The 19,735-nt window shown below is 42.7% G+C and overlaps 1 protein-coding gene and 1 long non-coding RNA gene across 2 annotated transcripts in view; one reads left to right on the forward strand and one right to left on the reverse strand.

Moving 5' to 3' along the window:
* The window catches only part of LOC116688438 (uncharacterized), a 466,907-nt gene that overhangs the window by 51,215 nt on the left and 395,957 nt on the right, over window positions 1-19,735 (forward strand). The window lies entirely within an intron of this gene.
* col7a1 (collagen, type VII, alpha 1) overlaps window positions 1-19,735 on the reverse strand; it is a 70,733-nt gene that overhangs the window by 25,666 nt on the left and 25,332 nt on the right. The window contains 41 exon segments of the mRNA XM_032514472.1: window positions 43-168; window positions 1,430-1,455; window positions 1,561-1,615; window positions 1,706-1,741; window positions 1,833-1,868; window positions 2,305-2,370; window positions 2,463-2,567; window positions 3,083-3,118; window positions 4,686-4,721; window positions 5,081-5,125; window positions 5,267-5,338; window positions 5,984-6,019; window positions 6,132-6,212; window positions 11,775-11,810; window positions 11,929-11,964; window positions 12,123-12,203; window positions 12,332-12,373; window positions 12,523-12,558; window positions 12,648-12,692; window positions 12,819-12,890; window positions 13,032-13,076; window positions 13,418-13,453; window positions 14,143-14,223; window positions 14,312-14,347; window positions 14,556-14,612; window positions 14,713-14,784; window positions 14,893-14,925; window positions 15,030-15,065; window positions 15,208-15,243; window positions 15,371-15,415; window positions 15,497-15,532; window positions 16,485-16,529; window positions 16,614-16,649; window positions 16,999-17,058; window positions 17,147-17,209; window positions 17,323-17,376; window positions 17,476-17,502; window positions 18,984-19,097; window positions 19,232-19,306; window positions 19,411-19,464; window positions 19,551-19,586. Of these exon segments, the coding sequence (XP_032370363.1) occupies window positions 43-168; window positions 1,430-1,455; window positions 1,561-1,615; window positions 1,706-1,741; window positions 1,833-1,868; window positions 2,305-2,370; window positions 2,463-2,567; window positions 3,083-3,118; window positions 4,686-4,721; window positions 5,081-5,125; window positions 5,267-5,338; window positions 5,984-6,019; window positions 6,132-6,212; window positions 11,775-11,810; window positions 11,929-11,964; window positions 12,123-12,203; window positions 12,332-12,373; window positions 12,523-12,558; window positions 12,648-12,692; window positions 12,819-12,890; window positions 13,032-13,076; window positions 13,418-13,453; window positions 14,143-14,223; window positions 14,312-14,347; window positions 14,556-14,612; window positions 14,713-14,784; window positions 14,893-14,925; window positions 15,030-15,065; window positions 15,208-15,243; window positions 15,371-15,415; window positions 15,497-15,532; window positions 16,485-16,529; window positions 16,614-16,649; window positions 16,999-17,058; window positions 17,147-17,209; window positions 17,323-17,376; window positions 17,476-17,502; window positions 18,984-19,097; window positions 19,232-19,306; window positions 19,411-19,464; window positions 19,551-19,586 (2,181 nt within the window).

The following is a 19,735-nucleotide window of genomic DNA, read 5'->3' on the forward strand; positions in this document are numbered from 1 at the left end:
ATCTTTTCTGTAAGCTTCCAAGATGCCCTTAGTCATACTTACATCTGCACCAGATGGTCCTCTCGGTCCAGGTTCGCCCACGTCTCCTTTTTCACCTTTCCCTGCCTTTGGCACTGTAGGAGTCAGTGGTATGTCCTTCCTGTCCACAACCACCTTCAGATCAGACATCTATATAGAGGGAGGGGGAAAATGGTTGGCAAGAGCTTCATAACTTTTCGGCCACAGGTGCCTTTCTGTGAAGTGTAGACATCAGTTAGATATCAAGTCAATTAGATTGTATCTCAGTAGCTGGAGGATTGTTTGCAATCAGTTTCTATTTTCACATGCTTCATAGAAGTCCATAAATTGGCACAAACACTCTGAAATAGCTGGTTGTACTTGGGGATAGAGATAGTTTTTACTGCTAAGGAATACTAAATGAGGTTAGCAAACCCGTCCACACTGTCAGTGTGACGTTGTACTAAAAATATATCCAATTCTCGTCGGTCATTGGTCACGTCTATGAAATCCAGCCCCACTTGCTGCTGTGTGTTTAACTACTAAAACCTATTTTTATAATGCCCAATAAACCAAGATCCAATCCTTTCTTTGACAATTAGAATTTTGTTACTGAACTTTTACTGACTTGAAAAAAAAAAGAGCTCTTCAAACTAATTGACAAGTTATGAATACATATGGAGGCTGTAAATGGCACAATGACACTTGCAAGAATAAAAGGACACATTGCATAAAATTTCCATTAGCCCATGCATTATGGTAAGATATTTATACAAATATCCATTATAAATACAGAAATGATTACTGTTCTAATGGTAATCTGTAGTTTCTAAATGTATTTTTAATTAACTCCACAACACAAATTCATTTAGATATTTAAGATATGACTAATACACATATCTGACTACTAACCTGGACCATTCAGGTATAGGGTTAGAGTGGGGAAGTATTTATACGCACATAACAAGGTGTAAGGCTTTTGGAAATAACAAATGATGAAAAGAGTAACAATCAAAAGTGGAGTTACTGTGTAGGCATTACTCTTCATCAACACAGACATTTCTATCTCAGAAAAGACGCCAAGCTAAACCCAGCTCATGTTAAAATCCAATGTGAAGGAACACGGACACACACACACGGACACGGACACACACACACGGACACACCACACAACAGGACCACACACACACCACACGGACACACCACACACACACACACACCCACACACACACACCACACACACACACCACACACACACACCACACACACACACACACACACACACACACCACACACACACACCACACACACACACACACCACACACACACACACACACACACACACCACACAAAATTGAAGCCTACAACTTTAAAGGCTCAAAAAACAAAATCCATTAATTTCCAATCTTAATTGTGTGGCAGTCCACATACCAGAATGCCAAAGTTGGCCAGAGCCTCTGTACATCCTGGTAAGAAAAACAAACAAACACCAGTCAACAGAGATGAGAAATATTGACAATAAATTGAAGTCCCAGCTGAGTCATGACAGGTGATGTGCTGACGTCTTACCACTGGTGTCCCAGGTTTGCCTGGTGCCCCGTCCTCTCCCGGGTCTCCCTGCCAACAACAGGCAAGTGTCAACACAAAACAAGTGAAATCTCACTTGTGTCACACTTTCAATACAACGAGGATTGAAGACTAACTTACAGCATCACCTTTGAGGCCAGATGGACCTCTTTCCCCCTGGAACAAAACAAGTTAGAAGGTCAAAGAAACAACTAAGTAGTTACTAATCTAAAGCAGACTGAGCTCTATACAGATATCTACGACTTACTCTGGCTCCCACAGCTCCAGGGATCCCTGGTACGCCCTGAAGGACAGAGCATGGACAACGATAAAAACATCAACAGATAAGACTGTGTGTGGAGGGGAGGGGGGGCACACTGGGACAGATGTAGATAAAACAGACATCTTCGCTACTACATGTGGCAGAGTGATGCTGCTGGGGACAACAGATCACACAAGAGCTAGATATCAGCTCAAGCTTTCTAGCTGATGTTTCTGTAAAGTGACTTTTTCTATGATAGTATGCAAAAATAAACAATTATATGAAAACATAATTACATGCAGAGGATTTTATTTAGGTTTATAATGTTTATGTTTATCTTCCATTAATGCAAATTAGCCTGTGGAAGTCCATATCATTCAGAGCACAATACGCTTCTGGAGAAATAGTGACTGTAATATGCATCTAATGAATGTAATTAACAACAATGTTAGAATGCTGCAAAGTCATGCATGCTCACAGGGGTTCCTGGAGGCCCAGGCGGGCCTGGGATTGGCGCCGCTTCAACTCCTTTAAAATACACCACCTGAAAAACAGGGACAGTGTATTGATTAGTAAATATGACAAACTATCATTCCCATTCATTATATATTTCAAATTTGTTGATATCAACTGCACCTGTCCAGGAGGACCAATGCTGCCAGGTACTCCAGGAGGCCCCGCAGGGCCAGAGGGTCCGACAGGCCCAGCAAGGCCCCCTTCTCCTTTCTGCCCGTCCCGGCCCTGGAAAACATATGCAATTGCACAACTGAGACTCTCTACACAGGGTGACTTCACTTTGCGCTATACTAAAGGCTGAACTATAAAATCAAAGCAGGTGGCCGCTGCCACCCCTCCACTGATGTTCTAGAGATAATTAATGTGAATTTGCACATGAAAACAGCAAGCTGACATTTGGTGCCTCCCTGGATTCCTCTCAGAAGTGGCTCCCTCTTAAAGGCTAGGCTTGATCATAAGAGGCTAGTGAATTGATACAGCTGCTTCTGAGAAGCCTATTGATTCTGCAGTGAGTGAGAGTGTGATGGTAATGTCAATGTCAGAGCAAACTACAGTTGATAAATACACACTTGAGTGGGAAAGTGATGAGTAGAAAAGAAGGGAGGACAGCTGATGTGTAATACAATTAAGTCAAGGATCGATACAGGAAGCAGGGGGTGAGACAGGACAGGACAGAGCATAGAAATGAACCCACAACAAAACAGAGATAATGATATAAAAGGAGATTTGGAAAAACTGACATCTCTTCCAGCTGCTCCTGGTTCTCCTTTATCACCCTGCAGATTAAAGACAGCAGAGTCAGATTGACAAAGAAAAACAGACATAATAAGCACAATCTTCACAAACAATTTTCTAAAAAAAGACCCTCATCCTACCTAGCTAAAGTATTGTTTGATTTAATTTTTAGTCGGTTTGGTGTTTTTACATGAAGTGAGTCCAGTATTATTCAAAGCACTGCAGACACTTCAAAATAGGGCTGGGCAACAAATCGATATTATATCAATATTGTGATTGGAGACTAGATATCGCCTTAGATTTTGGATATTGTAACATGGTAATATGGCATAAGGTGTTGTCTTTTTATGTTTTTAAAGGCTGCATTAAAGGAAAGTGATGTCCTTACCTGAAACTTTTTAGCTGCTCTATTTGCCTTTAGCGTCTTAGCCATTAAATACACATTATTGATGATCATTTATCACAAATCTTTTTTTGAATATTTTGTTAAAGCACCAAATGTCAACCCTACAATATTGCTGCAATATCCATATCGAGGTATTGGGACAAAATTATTGTCATATTTGATTTTCTCCATATCGCCCAGCCCTACTTCCAAATAATATTTACTACTGCTGTCAGTTAAACGTGTTATTAACAGTGTTAACGCAAACCCATTTTAACGTTGTCAATTATTTATTTTTTATCGCAAGATTAACGTTCTTTATTTTCACATGCTGTTGCAACAACTAGCAACGTTAGGAAAAACTACAATCCCACACCGGATCTAGCTAGACCGGAAACCAAACAGGCATTCCGCAAACACTTATTCTGGTTTGCGAGCTGGACAAAGAGTACTAACATTACGTTTTGAGTGGATGGCGAGCGCAAGACTCTAAAGTGGAGGCCAATAAGATTCTGAATGGAAAGTTTACTTTTTAAAAGTATCCAAATGGTTCCATTTGTAAGACCAAAGTGATCTGTGTGTTTTGAACTTGTGAAATGAGCAATCATCACAGCATTTCCAGTCTGAAATACCACTTGATAGCCAAGCACACAGCTGACGCAAATTCTCCGCCCCCTTGTCAAAGTATTTGTTTCACCCTTTTATTGATAACATTCTCACTTGGAGCAGTGAATGACTGCTCCAAGTGAGAATGTTTCATGTAAAATTGAACACTACAGTAGGCTACATGCCAATGTTGTTTTCAATAAATGAAAATAAAAACATTTGCACAAAGCAAGCCAATCCACTTTTCCATGTTGATAAGAGCATTAACATGAGAAAAGTTATGGGTCAAAAATAAATCAAGGGACATTTAGAATAGATAAGAATGTGTGATTAATTGCGAGTTAACAACGTCATTAATGCGATTAATTGTGATTAAATATTTTACTCGTTTGACAGCACTAATATTTACAATTAGCTAGTATTTGATCAAAGATGCTACACTTTAACAGACCATTTCACATGACAACATTCATAAGAGGATATCAGGGGCAAAAGTTCATAGATTTGTCAAATAAATTTGTCAAAAAGCAAAATGTTTTTAGTTAAAAAGAATCCCAAAACGCTAGTTGACTAAACCTCTACTGGTCAGTGCCAGATAATCGTGTAAACTGACAAACCTTTCTCCCATCTTCACCGGGCACACCATCCTCACCCTGTAAGTCAAAACAAAATGCATTACAGCCTCAAACAAACAACAAACCGAATAATGGCCGGTCTGCTGCAGGAGCAGTAAGATAATTCAGTGCCACTGCTTTAGAGACTCACTTAAGACCAAGACAGCCATTATGCAGCAGAGCCTGAAATACATGTCCTCACTGCTTTATTGTTGATTCCATTACCATATCAGAGAATGATGGAGAGACATGCTGCATTAAACAAGATTCATATTCTGACTATCAGTGTTCACAATAAATATCAAATTATGTCAGTCATGTCACTAATAAAATGTGCATTGTGTCATATTGCACTATGTCAGGGAGAGTGGGTATTACATTCAAGTGGCTGAAGTTACCATTTTTCCAGGAGCACCAGGTTTGCCGTCTTCACCTGCTTTACCCTGAAAAATAACAAGGATGTCAACACTTGACTGCATATGTGGTTGAAAAGAGACTGAGATGTAAAGATACAACAGAATGGATGACACTGATGGAGAGACACCTAAATACAAAAATAAAAGAGTGTGTGTGTGTGTACTCACAGGTGTTCCTGCAGTGCCTGGAGGCCCGACAGGCCCTGGGGGGCCCTGTTCCCCTCTAAGTCCTGCTAAACCCTGGTAAATCAAATCAACACACAACACAGCGAATGGTTTAATCTCACTTTTATTCAACATAAATGCCTGCTAAATTAAAACAGATTACTTTTTTTAACACTTGGCAGAATGACAGCATTGACAACTGCTATTTTATGTTGGATGTACAGCAGCAGTAATACAGCTGTCATGTGTCTGTCCCTTGAAATAGGAATAAAAAAAATTGAAAAAGACTAATTTTCTTAAACTGTAGGTTGAGCAGTTGATGACTTTCAGAATCAATACTATGGTCAATATTACATAATAGTCTTCTGTAAACTGAAGATGTCTCTTCCTAGTCGGCTTATGCAACTGGCCACAGGAGCAAGACTGAATTTGAACACCTCCATAGTGCCCTCTGCCGCACGTACACAGAAAGTGCACATAAGTGACTGCAATTCAGTGGCAGACTTGTTTATAGAAAATGGGTTGATTACAGAATAAGGAAAATAATGATAATCCTGAAATGAAAAATCAGATAGTAGAACTAAATACAAATCTCACTACGGAAATGAACATGACACAAAAACATCAGCATTTATTTTTATTCATATGATTACTTATAACTATTACAAATCAGGGCATGGTATTTTTAAAACAACCACACAGGACAAAAATTGTACTCACATCTCTTCCAGGATCCCCCTGTTTCCCAGGATCCCCCTGTAACACAAAGAAGAAACAAAAGCAGCATATCAGGTAGACATTCTTCACCAAGTAAGACTCTACACATGTTTTAAAGTTTGGGGGTCGAAAATGGCATAAACTGAAGTACCCTTTGACCCGGTGGTCCAGCAGCACCTGGTTTACCATCCAGACCAGGACGTCCATCTAACCCAGACGTTCCCCTTTCTCCCTGATCACACAGATTTTTAGGGTTAGAAAACACCATTTAGTCAAGTCATATCAACTTATTTATAGAGCACATTTAAAACCAACCTAGGCTGAACAAAGTGCTGTACAAAGTTATATATTATGTAAAAAAACAAAAAAAAAGGAGGCCAATAAAAATACAGACACAATGAACTTCATATAAACAACACACTTCTATACAAATGTCCCTAAACTAAATCATACGTCAAAGAATAAAAATGTGTTTTAAGACGAGACTTAAAGATCTCGGCAGTAGAGGAAGACCTAAAATGAATGGGAAGTTTGTTCCAGAGTCTAAGGGCCACAACAGAGACAAAGCACGATCACCCTTTGTTTACATCCAAGACTGTGGAATAGCTAAAAGGAACTGATTAGACGATCTTAGGTTCCTGGAGGAGTGATGCAGGGTAAGGAGATCAGCAATTTATAAAAGGGGCTAATCCATGTAATTTCTTAAAAACAAGTAACATTACCATAAAATCTATTTTATATTTGACCGGTAACCAGTAAAGATATGATCCTTCCATCTGCTACAAATCGACAATTTAGTAGCCACATTCTGGACAAGCTGAGGGTGTGATAAAGATGATTGGCAAATCCCAGAATACAAGAAATTGCAGTAGTCAATACTTTTCGACAGAGGAAGGATTTTAGTTTAGCAATAGTCCTGAGATGAAAAAAGCTACATTTGACAACAGAATGTATTTGTTTGTCAAATGTTAATGCTGGTCAAAGATGAAACCTAGATTTCTGGCAAAAGGGCACACACTTGAGTCTATAGTCTCCAAATTTTTCAAAAGTTTGTCAACTGAATTTGGGGGGGCCAAACAACAACTTCTGTCTTACTTTCATCAAGTTGGAGAAAGTTGTTAGCCATCCAGAACTTAGTGTCTTTCAGGCTGTGAAAAAGTGACTTTAAAGAGTTGGTATCACCTGTTTTTAGAGAGGTACAGCTGTGTCATCAGCATAACAGTGATAAGATATGTTAAGTTTGTGAAGACTGGAACCCGATGGGAGCATGTACAAAGAGAATAAAATGGGCCCTAACCTTGAGATACACCGCATGTAATCACTGCTGAAGAGGAGGAGATATTTCCAATTTCAGCAGAAAAGGTCCTATTTTTTAAATAGGAATTGACCACTGTAGAGCAACAGCCTGGATACCTACCCTATGCTTAACGCATTCCAACAAGATGGCATTATCAACAGTGTCAAATGCAGCACTAAGGTCCAGCAAGAGGAACATAGCACAATTTCCTCCGTCACCAAACAGCAACAAATCCTTTAAGAAGTGCTGTCCCTGTGCTATGATGAAATCTGAAACCAGACTGAAAGTTGTCCAAGACAGAGCTGAGCAAGAACAACCTTCTCCAAAATCTTTGAAATAAACAATAATTTAGAAATAGGCCTAAAACTGTTACAATCAGTAGGGTCAAGGCTGGGTTTTTCAATTAGCGGCTAACCACAGGATGTGTAAAGCTAGATGGGACTGTTTCATTCATAAGAGAGCCATTTATTACAGACCAGAGGCTGGGACTAGAATCGAATACCTCTTTCAAAAGACGAGTGGACAATATCTGAAGATGTATAGGTAGGCTTTGTGTGTGATACAATATCCATCAATGCTGACAAGGCCACAGGCACAATTTAGAGAAGCAGGGCACAGGATTGATTTAGAAGGGTCATGGTCAGTAGGTAAAATACAGGATCTGATAGTGTCAACCTTGTTGATAAAAAAGCTCAAAAATGGTTCTGTGATTTCAAACGTAGCATCAGGGAGTGCAATAGCATGATTAGTGCAGTATTTATTACACTAAACTACATTTTAGGGCTATGTGCATTTTTAGCTATATCAGAAAAATGTTTTGCTTAAGATGCTTTAACAAGGCGTTGGTAGGATACCTGGTGAATTCTCAGTATCTCATACGACACTTGCCGTTCATCTTTTTTCTATTTCCTCTCTGTTTTTTTACCTCTCCGGGAACCATCACCTTATCGTGGTGGAGAGGTTTGTGTGTCCCTATGAACCTGAGGGCTGTGTTGTCTGGAGCTTTGTGCTCCTGGTAGGGTCTCCCATGGCAAAGAGGTCTCAGGGGAGGGCAGACAAAGAATGGTTCAAAGACTTCGATGGTTGAGCACGGAAGGGATAGAGAGACCCCCCCCGGAGGAAGCCCGGGGCCCCGTCTGGAGCCAGGCCCAGACGGTGGGCTCGTGAGCGAGCGTCTGGTGGCCGGGTTTGCCACGGAGCCCGGTCGGGCACAGCCGAAAAAGCAACGTGGCACCTCTCCCTCCAGCCCATGGGCCCACCACCTGTGGGAGGATCCAAAGGGGTCGGGTGCGCTGCTATATGGGTGGCAGCGAAGGTCAGGGGCTTCGACGGACCAGAACCGGGCGGCAGAGGCTGGCTCTGGGGACGTGGAATGTCACCTCTCGTGGGGGAAGGAGCCGGAACTGTGCGGGAGGTGGAGCGCTACCGGTTAGATCTGGTGGGGCTTACCTCTACGCGCAGTCTCGGTTCTGGAAACCGTTCTCCTGGATAGGGGTTGGACTCTGTCCTACTCCGGAGTTGCCCATGGGTGTGAGGCGCCGGGCGGGTGTGGGGATACTCACAAGCCCCCGGCTGAGCGCCGCTGCGTTGGAGTTTACCCCGGTGGACGAGAGGGTCGCCTCCCTACGCCTGCGGGTGATGGGGGGAAAACTCTGACTGTTGTTGTGCATATGCACCAAACAAGAGTCGGAGTATTCGGCCTTCTTGGAGACCTTGAATGGAGTCCTGTATGGGGCTCCAGTAGGGACTCCATAGTTCTGCTGGGGGACTTCAATGCACACGTGGGCATGATGGAGATACTTGGAGAGGCGTGATTGGGAGGAACGGCCTCCCTGATCTAAACCAGAGTGGTTGTCTGTTGTTGGAATTCTGTGCTAGTCATGGATTGTCCATCACAAACACCATGTTCGAACATAGGGATGCTCATAAGTGTACTTGGTACCAGAGCACCTAGGCCAAAGGTCAATGATCGATTTTATAATCGTTTCATCTGATCTGAGGCCGTATGTTTTGGACACTCGGGTGAAGAGAGGGGCAGAGCTGTCAACTGATCACCATCTGGTGGTGAGTTGGGTCAGGGGGTGGGGGAGACTCTGGACAGACCTGGTAGCCCAAACGGGTAGTGCGGGGTAAACTGGGAACGTCTGGAGGAGGCCCCTGTCCGACGGACTTTCAACTCACACCTCCGGCGGAGCTTTTCGTGCATCCCTGTGGAGGTTGGGGGCATTGAACCTGAGTGGACAATGTTCAAAGCTTCCATTGCTAAAGCTGCGGCGGCGAGCTGTGGTCTTAGGGTTTTAGGTGCCTCAAGGGGCGGTAACCCACGAACACCCTGGTGGACACCGGTGGTCAGGGAAGCCGTCCGACTGAAGAAGGAGTCTTTCCGGGATATGTTGTCTCGGAGGACTCCGGAGGCAGTTGCAGGGTACCGACGGGCCCGAAGGGCTGCAGCCTCTGCTGTGACAGAGGCAAAGCACGGGTGTGGGAGAAGTTCGGAGAAGACATGGAGAAGGACTTTCGGTCGGCACCAAGGTGCTTCTGGAAAACCGTTCGCCACCTCAGGAGGGGAAGCGAGGAATCATCCAAGCTGTATACAGTAAGGGTGGGACCTTGTTGACCTCAACTGAGGAGGTAATAGGGCGGTGGAAGGAGCACTTTGAGGAAACTCCTAATCCAGCTGACACGCCCTCTTTGGTGGAGGCAGAGCTGGAGGATGATGGGGGATTGTCGTCAATTTCCCTGGTGGAAGTCGCTGAGGTAGTCAAACAACTCCACAGCGGCAAAGCCCCAGGGATTGATGAGATCCGTCCAGAAATGCTGAAAGCTCTGGGTGTGGAGGGGCTGTCTTGGTTGACACGCCTCTTCAACATTGCGTGGAAGTCTGGGACGGTGCCTAAGGAGTGGCAGACCGGGGTGGTGGTTCCCTCTTCAAAAGGGGGACCAGAGGGTGTGTGCCAATTACAGGGGTATCACACTTCTCGCCTCCCTGGTAAAGTCTACTCCAAGGTGCTGGAAAGGAGGGTCGGCGATAGTCGAACCTCGGATTGAAGAGGAACAATGCGGATTCCGTCCTGGTCGTGGAACAACGGATCAGATCTTTACTCTCGCAAGGATCTTGGAGGGGGCCTGGGAGTATGCCCAACCAGTCTACATGTGTTTGTGGATCTGGAGAAGGGTATGACCGGGTCCCCGGGAGAAATTGTGGGAGGTGCTGCGGGAATATGGGGTGAGGGGGTCCCTTCTTAGGGCCATCCAATCTCTGTATGACCAAAGCGAGAGCTGTGTCGGGTTCTCGGCAGTAAGTCGGACTCGTTCCAGGTGAGGGTTGGCCTCCGCCAGGGCTGCGCTTGTCACCAATCCTGTTTGTAATATTTATGGACAGGATATCGAGGCGTAGTCGGGGCGGGGAGGGGTTGCAGTTCGGTGGGCTCGGGATCTCATCGCTGCTTTTTGCAGATGATGGTCCTGATGGCATCATCGGTCTGTGACCTTCAGCACTCACTGGATCGGTTCGCAGCCGAGTGTGAAGCGGCTGGGATGAGGATCAGCACCTCTAAATCTGAGGCCAGGTTCTCAGCAGGAAACCGATGGAGTGCTTTCTTCGGGTGGGGAGTGAGTCCTTACCCCAAGTGAAGGAGTTTAAGTACCTTGGGGTCTTGTTCGCGAGTGAGGGGACTATGGAGCGTGAGATTGGTCGGGAGAATCGGAGCAGCCGGTGCGGTATTACATTCCATTTATCGCACCGTTGTGACGAAAAGAGAGCTGAGCCAGAAGGCAAAGCTCTCGATCTACCGGGCAATTTTCGTTCTACCCTCACCTATGGTCATGAAGGCTGGGTCATGACCGAAAGAACGAGATCCAGGTACAAGCGGCTGAAATGGGTTTCCTCAGGAGGGTGCTGGCGTCTCCCTTAGAGATAGGGTGAGAAGCTCAGTCATCCGAGAGGAGCTCGGAGTAGAGCCATGCTCCTTCGCGTCGAAAGGAGCCAGTTGAGGTGGTTCGGGCATCTGGTAAGGATGCCTCCTGGGCGCCTCCCTAGGGAGGTGTTCAGGCACGTCCAGCTGGGAGGAGGCCTCGGGGAAGACCCAGGACTAGGTGGAGAGATTATATCTCCAACTGGCCTGGGAACGCCTCGGGATCCCCCAGTCGGAGCTGGTTGATGTCGCTCGGGAAAGGGAAGTTTGGGGTCCCCTACTGGAGCTGCTGCCCCCGCGACCCGATACCGGATAAGCGGATGAAGATGGATGGATGGATGGATCTCTGTTTTTTACACTTTAGTCTAAGGTAACGAGTCTCACTGTTAAGCCAAGGTTGGGCTTTGACTTTGGGTCATTTCAGTGTAAAGCAACAGTGGTATTAAACCGAGTAACTAGCTCATCTGTAAATAGAGAGGCAGCGAGACCTGCCAGTTTATTTATATTTCAATATTGATAAAATGAGAGGGGTCAGTGGAGTAGGTGACATTGCGAGGACCAGCCACGCTGTTTGATTTCAAACCTTCTCTCCAGGAACTCCTCTTTCCCCCGTATCACCCTGGAAACATTAGAAATTAAAATGATGTAAATGTGTAAGAAAGGAAATGATTCAGGTACAGTATTTACAGATATTGAGTTATGAGAATTGAAGAAGCAGTGACAGAAAGCAAACTCACTCTTGTGCCTGCAGGTCCCCGTTGTCCCTCAGGACCCTTTACAGACAGCAGGGAAAGAACAAATCACAAAGGATCATCAGTCTTGCATATTAAACAGGGAAAGAGGTCAGCGTGCATAGAGATGCATATACTGTACGGTGGCTATCAGATGCTTGCAGAAGCATCTACAAATTGCAAGAATGAGGTGTACTCACTCGTAGGCCTGGGGCTCCCGGAGTCCCCGCTTCGCCTTTCAGACCTTTACTACCATGTTCTCCTGGGTCGCCAGCATCACCCTGGAAAAATCACAATTTCCACAACAGTTCTTTGTTTACCACAGTGTGTCTGCAATAACTACCGATAAGATTGAAATTTTGGAGGAATTTATTACAACTTAGAAGTTCTTTACAGGAACAGTACATACCTTCTCTCCTCTCTCTCCTCTCAGGAGTCCCTGGACGTCTGCCTGTTAAAGGGAACAAACATGTAGTGTCAAAACGGGTTGTAAGACGGGTTTTTTTAATGGTAAGAAGATGCTGCAGACTGTAGTTCCGAACTCTAGTTTGCCTATGAATTGTCATTATGGTTCATTTTACAGTACAGTGACACACTCACCACTTTTCCTGGTGGTCCTGGAGGCCCCTGAGGTCCCTTGAAGACAAAATTGAAATATGTGAACCCACTAACAATAGATATAAAGTTATATAAGCACTGTGTAAAAAATAAAGCAGACAACAAACCAAGTCTCCTTTCTCCCCTCTCAGTCCCGCGGGTCCAGGGCTGCCCTATGATCAAACACAGATCAATAAATATGCTAAGCAGTTGACCTTCCTCAGTGTTTCTTTCAGTGGAAAACCACTAGAACCTTTTAAAAAGCTATCTGTATGATGATACATAAATGAGCGCCTCACATTTCGTCCCGACTCTCCTGGGTCTCCTATGTCTCCTTTCTCTCCTGCTCGTCCTGGTTGACCAGCCAGTCCCTAATGGGGTTCAATCAACAAAAAAACCTTAGGTTAAAACCTTTCATTGATGTACCATGATAGTTTCAAAATTTTAGTTTTAGTTTCAAAGTTTTAGATTAAAAACTTGACTGTAAAATGTGTCAAAGACTTGTGCCCTACCCTCAGTCCTCTTTCTCCGGACTTCCCTGGGAGTCCAGACTCCCCCTGATGAAAAGCAAGTTTAAAAACAGAAGAGACATTTGTAGCGACATGTATACACTAATCTTTATAAATTACATAAATAATCTGTATATGTACTGTCTGCTTAAATAAGGGTGTTTATAGTGTAAATATAACTATTATTTTAATTAATATAATACTTTTTGTATTATTTTTCTATGTCTAAGAATTGTGTTATTCTGATGTGTGTGAATGTTTCTTTTGAGCTGCTGTAACAAGGGAATTTCCCCAGTGTGGCATTCATAAAGTCTATTTTATCTTATTAACACACACAGAGAGTGGGCGTTGCGATGTTATCATCAATAAAATGAAGAGATCATACTTACAGGTGTGCCTTCATCACCCTTCTCTCCTCTCTCCCCCTGTGGTAATAATTCATTTATTTTAAATGGGAGAAAATGTTAATGGTCTAAATCTACAACATCAACTGAGTAGAGGGTAAGAAACATTAGACTAAATCATTTATGAGAATATTTCATGCAATGCACAGTGTTGGTTTTACCTCTAAATGGCATCATTACAAAGAGATGCATGTTGGAAGGAGCAGAAGAAAGCTTAATCTAGCACTGATCTAGGATGATGACACTGAGACCAACATGCAACCACAATAACTGCTTGACTAGGTTTTTACAATAGTACAATGTCTTCACTGGGTAAAGAAAGACATGACAAAATGATTAGATCACTTGGGTTGCAACTAACAGTAGCCTTTGACTATTAATAATCTGCAGATTTTCTTCCTTAACCGTTTGGTCTATAAAATGTTTGTAAACATTTAAAAAAATATACATATATTTAAAAAAAAGTTAATTTCCTGAGTCCAAAGATAGTAGGTGTATGATGGTATAAAATCGAGACAATTTACCATTGATAATTATAACTAACAATTAGTCAACTATAATAAATAGCTGCCATTTAATTATCACCCAGCCGTACTTCCTACTATATGTAGAGAATGCTAACAATAAGACATTGAAAAAAGATGTTGGGGGTAGTTATTGTTGAAGAGGGAATGGTGTTACTTTATACAGATCCCATACATCACTCTCACCTCTTTCCCAGGAGGACCAGGCTTTCCTGGGGTTCCTGGCCGCCCATTCTCCCCCCTCTCTCCTGGTTCACCAGGATCTCCCTGAAGAACAGTTAAAAGACCAGTTTGACAATGAAATAAACAGAAAGGCTAAAAACATATCAAATAAAACACACAGCAGGCCTCTCACCTTGGCACCCGGCCTTCCATTGACACCAGCAAGTCCCTGAGGGAAGAGCACATGTTTTATGGATTTTCAGTTTCAGCAGTTTTGGGGCATGAATTACACTGACAGGTGGCACAAGGGAATGTTTCATGAATAAGAGATGCTATTGTCTGGAATATATTTTATACAGCATGTGTAACATTATGAGCCATTGTGCCATTTGTTGTTCTGATAAAGATATGTTACGATGACTCCAGTGTGAACTTACTCTCTCTCCTGGCTCTCCTTTAGGTCCAACAGCTGACCCTCCCGACCCTGAAGACCCCTTGCAAAAATGATAAGGAAGGAAACGTCATTTAGACAGTGTACGGCACACACAAACCATTCCATATTTTCTACGACATCATCATCCCCTGGTAGCTCACTTTCTCTCCTTTCTGTCCCATCTCTCCTTTGTCTCCCCTGCCCCCCTCCAGACCAGCCAGGCCTCGTTCCCCCTGTAGTAAAACAGCAAAGGACAGGAAACCCATCAGAGTGAAGGAACAGTAAGCTCTGTTAAAATGTTAAAATGAAACATTTAATGAGAACAGTATTTGATAGCGTACCTGATCCCCTTTCTTCCCAGGCAAACCAAGAGCCTGGATGATTTGAATTAAGACATTAAGTGCATATCCAAAATGAAAGGACATAAATTATTATATGTCAGGATTTTTTCCTTTTCTTTTCTTATCTGATAACTCACACTTCTGCCAGGCTCCCCGCGTGCACCTTCGTTTCCCTGGGAACACACCGGTGCAATTGTTGTTTCATCTTTGCTCGGAAATTCATTGAATGAGATTATGAAATGTTCTGTGATGGAATCACGTTCCTATTGACCTGCTGCTTCTCTTATGATTGCAGTTAATTAAAATCAGTCTCACCTTTTCTCCTGATGGTCCACTGGGCCCTGGTAAACCCTGATGACAAATGAATACTCATTCAGGACACTCTCTTTGCATTTATAAACAGTCAGACCATGCAGATGTGAAACAATATGACACACTGATGTCATTAGCCAATACTGCATGACAGTCTTTCACTCACTCTCAACCCTGGTGTTCCTGCACTGCCCGGCTTCCCTGGGTCCCCCTGCGAGACAACATTATTCATATAACAGCACACAATCCCACTCATTTAAATTAAAAACTAAATCAACATTGGTCTACTCACTCTCTCCCCAGTTTCACCAGCTGGTCCTCGCTCCCCCTGCAAAGAGACACATGTCCAACAATTCACTGATTGTTTTCAAGTCAAATTGCATGTTCTGTTACTGTGGCTGTTATAACTGGAGTCTGTCCAGGTCTCGTTCTAGATTCTAAGGGTCTCTTCTTTGATTGTCTGGCTTACTGTGCAAAATGAATTTGGATTTATTTATTTTACTCATTATGTTTAAACCTGTGGTGTTGGCCGTGGATGATTGTTTGCCTAAGTTGTTTTTGTCTTTGTGATGTTTTTCCAGTGTCTTTTCTAGCACTGATCAGGAGTAGCATTCCTTATTTTGTTGTATTCTGTATTCAGGCTTTCTATTCCATTCTAGATAACAGAAAAGGGTGACTGATCTTAGTGTACATTATGTAACTTCTAAAATGATCATTTGTGTCACTGTAAATGTGCTACAGTTACTTGGGATGGTTTGTTGCCAATGATTGTTAGAGCTTCTCAACTTACATGGGGTCTTCTCCAAATAACTACTATGCAGGGAAAATTGAGGGATTAATTTTATATACCAGCCATTACCACTCATTGGGCACAGTTATAAACATAATCATGTATATACAGACATCCATATTATCCCAAAAAACATTACAGCTGCTTTTAAGTTCAGCGAAAAACACGTTCTCTGCAGTATAGTCTTTATTGGATTAATGTACAGCAACAGACTGCCCTATCTCCACCCTTTTCTAAGCAACATTTATTTACTTTATCTTTTCATATTTACTTTTACTATTTATTATTTACTTTTGCTCAGCAAGGTTGTTAATATCCTCCCATTTTAACCTTTTCATTTTGTTGAAAATGCATGTGCTCTTCCCTGTGGTAAAATGTACTACTTAACCATGCCATACCTGTAAGTATGGACCATAGACATTTAGACTATTAACACACAACACACACCACACACACACGAGATTTACTGTCCTGATTTAATGTGACTCACCCTGTCTCCCTGTGCTCCAGGCTCACCTGGCTGTCCTCGGTCACCCTATCAAAATAGAGAGTGACAAAGGTCATTCTTCTATTAACAACTTACAAAAGAAGCGATTTTTTTTTTTTACCTTTCTCTTACCTTTCCACCAATTTCTCCTGGAGGCCCACGGGGTCCCTGAAAGACATGAGCAAAATGATTGATCATAACTGTATTACCTCCATCAAGGTTATGTTTTCTGTGTTAGTAAACAGGACATCTAAAAAATGACAACATAACGGCCATTGGTCTCACTTGAAATTAGGAGAAAAAATATTTTCTATAAAATTCTAGAAGTCAGAGGATTTAGGTATTCTTCAAAGATCTGTGTGATTGTCTGTTACAGTACAGATCTGAATCGAGGCGCACATCAAAAGTTCTGAAATTGTGAAGGGTGTGATGAGGATTGTACAGGTGTAGCAGAGATTGTGCAAAAAATGCTTTCATTATCGTGACATAATCTAAAATTGCTGTGTGTTCAACCTACCCTGTCCCCAGGCTCTCCTTGCCTGCCTGGGGGTCCCGGCGCCCCATCACCACCATCGCCCTGAAAAACAAACAAAATCATTCCAGTACTTTGGGATAAACACCCCACATGCTCAAACACTCAATAACCTATATCAATCTGCAGCTACCTTGTCTCCTTTGCTGCCCTGTAGTCCTGGTAGCCCTCTAGGACCCTGAGCCCCTGGAGTACCCTGATGATAAAAATGCAATTAGTAAATGCAAAATTCACCCCCTCCCACATGCACATTGAGTTCATCTGCAAACTAAACATGTCAGCACATTGGCAGTGATTGACAGTGCTTACTGGGGAGCCCTTCTCGCCCTTCACGGCCACCCCGCTGCCGACTCCTGGAAGTCCCTGTCGGCAAAGAGAGATAAGTGCTGAGAATCATTATGCTTGCAGGCTTCTTGGGATATTTCTGCAGTGAAAGGACAAGTTGGCGATAGTGTGACTAACCCTCTCTCCTGGGCTGCCCTTGTCTCCCTGAGGAGAGAAAGAGAGAGCGAGAAAATGCTGAACATTGTTGTTGAGAAAGGTCTCTTTATGATAACCTGAGACATTGACATGCTTCCTCACAGGTTGATACACAAACAAACCACCTCTCGGCTACTCCACATAGTATCTCAACATCCATGCAAATGAATAAAAAAGAAAAACAACAAAAACACAGTACCTTGAGGAAAAATAAATTAAATGTAAAATTACATTATTCACATGTAATTGGTCATTCTTTTTAATCCACACAAACCACTGCTTTCATTACTGAAATGAATTTCTTTCATGCATGTTTGCTGGGAATGACAATCAGTTCTTAGAATAATTGTGATACATTTGAGTTTCCAGATAATCGGTATTTCTAGTACATGTCTGTAAAGACAATCAGTATCCATCCAATATCTAGCCATCCACAACTATTAAATATCAAAAGTGTTTATTTTTGGATGCAGTGGAAGATATAGAAAGATGTCTGTATGCAGTCCTTTTTCTAAAGTTTGCCAGGAAAAATATGCCTTTTAAAATTTAAATTATACACTAAAAATTATATTGTGAAACAAAAACTACCCTTAAAATCTCAGCTTTTCTGGCACATATGGTTGAGCCTCCACTGAAGGAATAATGAAGTGGCTCAATGCTACCACCATGTGCATTAGTCTAACAATTACAGTTTGCTCTTAGAGCAGAGGTTGGAGCCAAAATACTCCATTGAGAGGTCATTAGTCTTTGTCGAGTCTTCTTAGTGTTTTAAAAATAGTGATTTTGATGCTATCATAGTAGTGCCCCAAGCTTATGTCCTAGTTATGCTTTAAAATTAAAGTTTGACTTGGGTACATTCACAAAAAAAAGACCCATTTTGACAAGAGGTACGCTTTAACAAAATTAGAGACAACAAAATGTATTATTAAAACAAGAGAATTGTCTATGTATTTGAGACTGTATAATGGGTTCTTGTAAATCTAATGTCTGGAAAAACCTTAGCAATAAACCTGAATATTTAGGGTGCCAAAGCAAGTTTTCATGTTTTTAGGACCAAATGGCATAGAAATATTTAAAAATCTGTGTCCATTATGTATCATTAGATTAGTAAACTGAACACAGCACACTTGTGTTTACCTACCCAGCTGGTCCATATGTCCCTCAAAAAGGCCAAAGGGATGACAGCAGCAACTGATCTAACATTGGTAAATTCAGCTTTATCAAGACAGAAAGATGCTCACGGCAGTTTCAAAGACAGCTTGTGTTTCGATTGTGAGTTTTGATTCATCACTTGCACAACATAACGACAGGGCTAGTAGAGTGAATCATTTTATCTCAGTTAAGGAGTGATGGAATGCTCTCTGTTACCGGCCCATTTTTCGGCTTTGAGGTGTATTTTCAAAAGAAATCTTTTAGGAGCTGATAGTACTCCATACTAAATGTACTTTCTAAATCAAGTGAAATGGGGAGAACCAGGGGCGGAGGATAACCTTGGTGGAGGTTCCTGGTGTTCCTGGTAAACCTGGGCGACCATCTTGACCAGGTATCCCCGGATCTCCAACAGCACCTTTTACCCCATCACTGCCTGGCCGGCCAGGAGTACCCTTAGTAAATGAAACAAACACTGGTTAGGGTGCAGGGTTTGTGCAAGTAAGGTCCACTGTGGGATTTAGGATAAACATGGCCATGTACAATAAGTTTAGGAGTGGGGTCAAAGTCACTCCAGTTTGTTTTTTACCGGTATTCCCGGGATGCCTGCCTCTCCTTTCCTCCCTGGAAGACCCCCTCCTGATATTGTTGAGCCTGGTTCACCCTGAAGCATCAGAAAAACACCATGAACACACAAACCCACTTCCCATATCATTTTGTTCTCTGTCTCTGAGGTTGGTTAAGGTTAGAAATGATCGCTCAGCTCACCCTTTCACCCTTACTGCCTTTTGACCCTTGTAGCCCTGTCACACCTGGTTCACCCTAGGAAAATAGAAAAAACACTTAGTAGGCATTATACTTCATATTCAAATATCCACCAAACCACTCTGCAGGTCAGAGTTACTTACTGGATCTCCTCTGATACCAGGTAGGCCCTGTGAACCCTGCAGACACAAAAACATAATTTTGTTGGCTCTATGCTAGTCTCACATTTCCAGAGCTATCTCCACAGTGCTGTGGACTACGGTCTGGCTACACAACCCATACATTCTGAGATAGGAGGGGGAAAAAAAAACATTCGGGGTTGTTTGCA

Source organism: Etheostoma spectabile, chromosome 4 (assembly GCF_008692095.1).
Source record: "Etheostoma spectabile isolate EspeVRDwgs_2016 chromosome 4, UIUC_Espe_1.0, whole genome shotgun sequence".
Classification (NCBI taxonomy): Eukaryota; Metazoa; Chordata; class Actinopteri; order Perciformes; family Percidae; genus Etheostoma; species Etheostoma spectabile.